Source organism: Chrysochloris asiatica, unplaced genomic scaffold (genome assembly GCF_000296735.1).
Source record: "Chrysochloris asiatica unplaced genomic scaffold, ChrAsi1.0 scaffold00212, whole genome shotgun sequence".
Taxonomy (NCBI): Eukaryota; Metazoa; Chordata; class Mammalia; order Afrosoricida; family Chrysochloridae; genus Chrysochloris; species Chrysochloris asiatica.
In genome coordinates, this window is record NW_006408730.1 from 1,768,889 (window position 1) to 1,774,644 (window position 5,756).

At 40.0% G+C, this 5,756-nt stretch overlaps 1 protein-coding gene across 2 annotated transcripts in view; it reads left to right on the forward strand.

The window, feature by feature from the left end:
* The window catches only part of UNC80 (unc-80 homolog (C. elegans)), a 306,407-nt gene that overhangs the window by 3,604 nt on the left and 297,047 nt on the right, over positions 1-5,756 (forward strand). For both annotated transcript variants that reach the window (XM_006872739.1, XM_006872738.1), the window contains exons 3-4: positions 848-1,004; positions 2,295-2,596. In XM_006872739.1, coding sequence (XP_006872801.1) covers positions 848-1,004; positions 2,295-2,596 — 459 coding nt within the window. The remainder of the gene's footprint in view (positions 1-847; positions 1,005-2,294; positions 2,597-5,756) is intronic.

The following is a 5,756-nucleotide window of genomic DNA, read 5'->3' on the forward strand; positions in this document are numbered from 1 at the left end:
AAAATGACTTTCTTCCTTCTTTCCTTCCATCCTTTTCTCTCTGCATCCATCCTTCCTCTACTCTTTCCTATCTTTCTGCTCCCTCCCTTTCTTCCTTTATTGTCTTATACACTGACTTCTTCTATGGTACCAAACATTAGGTAAGGAGTGCCCTGTGCCATATCATTACTGGGGCCACAGGGTAAACCAGAGACCACAAAATCAAATTTCTTGTAAAGATTGTATTTTTAGTTAGCACCTGTTGAATACTGACATAAATTCTCACTCTCAAGACACATAAACAAAAAGTTAGCAATCTCACTTTGCTCTGTAGTTGGGTGATCTTGCAATAGTTTGTAAAATATTGCTTATAAATGTCTCATGATGTTAAATGTGTTGTATTCTTTGTCCAAGAAAGCTCATTTTGATGGAAATAAAAACCATATAGCAATTTAAGCCATATATATTAGATCAACATCCTGAAAATAGGTTGCTTTTGTGCCGTTAAGTCAGTTCCCACCCATAGCAACCCTGTATAGGGTTTCCTAGTAGTGTCTGGTGAGCTTGAACCACCTACTTTATGGCTCAAACTGACTTTGCAGTTCAGCACATTAACCCACAGTGCCACAACACGACTTCTACAGATAGGTTGATAATAGGAGTGATAATTTCTTGTAAATAGGTAGATAATAGGAAATTATCATGGACATACTGACTTGCATATACACCGAAATGCAAATGAGTACATCCCCTACAGAACTGCATCCAGTTATTTGCATCTTTTGAGATATACAATACGTTGGTGTCTATTTCTCCACCAATTAGTCTCTATTTCCCTAATTAATATGCTTTGTTTTTGAATCTGCAGTCCTTCGAACGAGTGCTGGTAGAAAACAAGCTTCATGGCCTCTCTCCTGCCCTCTCTGAAGCCATACAGAGCATTTCCAGATGGGAACTGGTGCAAGCCGCTTTGCCTCATGTCCTCCACTGTACTGCAACCCTGCTTTCAAACAGGAACAAGCTAGGTTGGTGCTTTGCTTGTCATGACATACCATTCCTCCTTCGTGCACACAGTACACAACAGAAATGTGTACTGAGTCCTTACTCTTCTTCCAGAAACTTGGCCCATATTACATCATTGAAGTCTCATAGTTCCATCACTTTAGTTCCACTATTATCCCCATTTGACAGATGATGAAACTAGCTCTTTTGTCTAGAACTTTAAAAAAATTATAAATAATACTTGAATATAATCTCTTTTTAACATCAAACTACCATAACAAGCTTAAGACTCCCACTCACTCCAGATGGATCCCAGCTTGGGTTATCCCCTTTGCCTTTCCAATTCTCAGAGCAAGCACTTTTATGAATTTGGCATGGATCCTTTCAGACTTTCCCAACTTTGTAGTGCTGTATGAGTATGTGCTCACATGCTTGAAGATTGCGTTTCTCATACAGCAATATGCTCTAGCCATCTACTCCATATTAGGGCACATGCTTTTCCCCATCCCACTCTCTTCTTTCATTTGGGTCTGTCCAGATGTTTCCTCTATAGTGAGGCCTTTTCAGGTCACTCTGTCTAAATTATAACAGTTGTTAACTTTAGAGCCTATACGCTTAGCCCATACTGTTTGGAAGTATATATAGGCATCTGACTAAAGAGATGAGATGCATGCTGTTCCCATCCCTATGGGCAGTATATGGTCCTGCAGGGATTTAGAAAGCCCCAAAATATCAGAATCAGCCCTGCAGTAGTAAGAAGTACAGAAAAGTGTTAGTAGCTCCCAGGAAATGGAGCCACAGAGCAAAGTAAGAATGTTCTTCCCAGACCCAAGGTTAAAATCAATTGTTCCAGAGGACCCTAGGATCATCAAGGGAGAAGAGCATAAGCAGAATGTGGCACCCTATCCAGAGAAGCAGGGACACCAGAGATGGAGGCAGAGATGGGGACACAGGAAGAAAGAACAGCTGAGGATTCTAGATTCATGGAAAGAGAGGGACTAAGAACTGGCAGCCAGAAGGCAGGCTTGCAGAATGTGCCTTTTGGTGGTTTAAATTATTATATATGTCTGAGTGTTGAAAAAAAAAAAAGGAGCGAAAATGAATAGAGAGAAATACTGTTAACTGAAGGTACATGGAGGGGATTATAATCATTGTAATGAAAGAGTATATGATTTGTTGAATGTTAAACTGATGATCTGCCCTGCAAACTTTCACTCAAATCACAATAAAAACTTAAAAACAAAAAAACAGAAAACAACTGTTCTGGGCAGCTTGACTTTGCATCAACCTAACTGTATGGTTGTCCCATGCAGGTCACCAGGATAAACTAGGTGTTGCTGAGACAAAACTCCTTCACACCCTGCACTGGATGCTCCTGGAAGCTCCCCAGGACTGCAACAGTGAGCGTTTTGGGGGCACAGACCGAGGCTCCAGCTGGGGTGGCAGCAGCAGCGCTTTCATCCACCAGGTTGAAAACCAGGGTTCCCCAGGGCAACCTTTGCAAAGCAGTACCAACGACGAAGAAGAGAACAACCGAAGGAAGATTTTCCAGAACTCCATGGCTACAGTGGAGCTCTTTGTTTTTCTGTTTGCTCCTCTGGTACACAGGATCAAGGTAAGCAGCAACCTGGCAGTGGGGTTGAGGTGAGGTGGAGATGAAGTGAGAATGAGTTTAAAATTACATTTCAATACCTGGAATTCATATCTTTGTATGATCTTATAGCAAGTCGAGACAAGGAAAGCTTCATTTCTGTATTAAACTATTGAACATTATTTCTAAAACACAGAACTTTACATATTACCTACTAAAACACCTAAATTAAAAAAAAATACAAAAACCTTTAATGGCTCCTCTTCTACCCTAAAATAATGCCCAATCCATTAAATATCACATATAATGTCAAGCATGATCTGAGGCTGAAGTCCCTTTCTTGGTTTATCTCCAGCCAATCTCTACTGGACATGTCATGATTCAGCCCCGTAAGAGCCAGTCCCTGAACTGTTTCCTTTGCCCTCCTTTCCCTCCTCTGTTCCTCTCATGATCCTTCCACCCACACTCTAATGTCATCATTTCCATAAAGCTCTGTCCCTTCTGTGTGCCTGCAGCATTTTGGGAATATCTCTATTATAATGATATTAGATATTAGAATGATATAGAGCAGGAATTTTAATTTTTATCTGTTATGGATGTTTGTTTTTTAACTGTTTATTATGAATCAAGTGAAGCTTTACAGAGAAGACCATCAGTTTTACATTCAACAAGTTACACATTCACTTTGTTTCATCTCAGTGATTGCAATCCTCTCCATCTAACAAGTTATCCTACTTCCTCCCTGTAGTTCCTAGTTCCACTCCATCCTTCTTCCTATTCTTTCTAATCTTTGCTTTTAGGTAAATGTTGCCCTTTGGTTTTAAATGATTGATCATTCCATGTTGAGTATACCTTACTAATGTTGCTGTCCTCCCTATATACCTATATTCTGCTTGGCTGACAGTTGGGTCACAAGGGTAGGTTCAGTTCTAGACCTTAGGGTTGATCAAGGGCCACAGTCTTGGGTTCCTCCAGTGTCCTTTTGACCAGTAAGACTAGACTTGTTTTTTGTTTTTTTTTAACATATTTTTTAGTTTTGCTCCACGTTTTCTCCCACTCTTGCCAGTACCTTTTTATGTGATCCTTTTCAGAGAAGTTGTGTGTAGTAGCCAGGTAATTTTTCTGGTCTCAGAAGACCCAACAGAATACAGAAATCATCAGGCAATATCATCAATATCTCTTGCAAGCAAAATTTTGCTAAAGAGAACTCAAAAATTACTGCAACACTACATTGATAGGGAACAGATTCAGACAGGGACATAAATGAGGGATGTCATTGCTAATGTCGTACACCCTGGAAGAAAGCAGAGAATACCAGAAAGTTGTTTACATGTGCTTTATTCAATATGCAAAGGTTCTCAACTGTGTGGATCATGACAAGCTATGGACAACATTGCGGGGAATGAGCATTCTGAAACACTTGTGCTCATTAGGAACCTATACACAGACCAAGTGGTAATCGTTCAAACAGAATGGTTTAAAATCAGGAAACATGTGTGCCAAGGTTGTATTCTTTCACCATACTTATTAATCTGTATGATGACCAAATAATTTGAGAAGCTGGATTATATGATGAAGGACAAGGCATCAGGTTTGGAAGAACAAACTGCGATAATGCAGATGTTACAACCTTGCTTACTGAAAGTGAAGAGGACTTACAATACTTATTGATGAAGATCAAAGACTACAGCCTTTAGTATGAGTTGCACCTCCATGTAAAGAAAACAAAAATCATCACTACTGGATCAATAAAGAACATCAAGTCAAATGGAGAAGATATTGAAGTCAACGACTTTATTTGGCTCAGATCAACCATCAATACACATACAAGCCACAGTCACAAAATGAAACTACATATTTCATTAGGAGAATCTTCTATGCATGGCCTCTTTAAAGTGTTCAAGAGCAAATATGTCACTTTGAGGGCTAAAATGTGCCTGATCCAAGCCATGGTATTTTCAATAGCTTCATATACATGTGAAAGTTGCATAATGAATGAAGAAGAGCATAGAAATATTGATGCATTTCAGTTATGGTGTTGAAGGAGAGTATTACAAGTTCCTTAGACTGCCAGAAGAACAAACAAATCCATATTGTAAGAAGTACAGCCAGAATACTCCTTGGAAGCCAGAATGGGCAGACTTCATTTTTCATACTTTGGACATATTTTCAGGAGGGATCAGTCCCTGGTGCAGGGCATCATGCTTGGTAAAGTGTAGAGTCTGTGAAAAAGAGGAAGACCCCCAACAAGATGAATTGTGGCAGCAGCAATTGACTCAAGTGTGGCAACGATTGTGAGAATGGCGTAGGACTGAGCAGTGTTTCGTTCTGTTGTGCATAGGGTTGCTATGGGTTGGTATCAATTTGATGACGCTTAACAATAACAACATACTCCCTGTCTCCCTCCAATACCTATTCAGCCTGTGTATCTGTCCTTGTATCTAACACAGAACACTGTTGTTCCAGGGTTGTATATATAATACTATTTACCTCTATCCCCTTTAATCCTTACGTACCTCCCTGTTTCTTCACCTGTCTTCTTCATTCTTCTGTATATGGATTTTGTACCCTGCCACTTTGCTGACTCTCTCAATGAGTTATAATAATTTTCTTGCTGACTCTTTGGGATTTTCTATGCGTAGAATCATATCATTCTCAGAGAGGGAGAGTTTTGCTTCTTTGACAATTTGGATGCCTTTTATTTCCATTTCTCGCCTTATTACTCTGGATAAGACATCCATTGAATTGTTCTTGTTGTTATTGTTAGATGCCATTGAGTCAGTACCGACTTATAGTGACCCTAAGCACAACAGAACGAAACACTGCTTTGTCCTGGGCCAACCTCACAATTGTTGCCATGCATGAGTCCATTGATGCTGCCATTTTGCCAATCCATCTCGCTGGGGGTCTTCCTCTTTATCTCTGACCTTCCACCTTACCAAACATGATATCTTTCTCCAGTGACTTGTCCCTCCTGACAACATGTCCGAAGTATAAGAGATGAAGTTTGGCCATCCTGGCCTCCAAGGAGCACTCTGGCTGCACTTCTATTGGTTCTTCTGACAGCCCATGGCACTTTCAGTACTCTCCTCCAACACCATAACTCAAAAGCATCAATTCTTCTATGGTCTTCCTTATTCACTGTCCAGCTTTTGCATGCATATGAAGTTATTGAAAATACCAT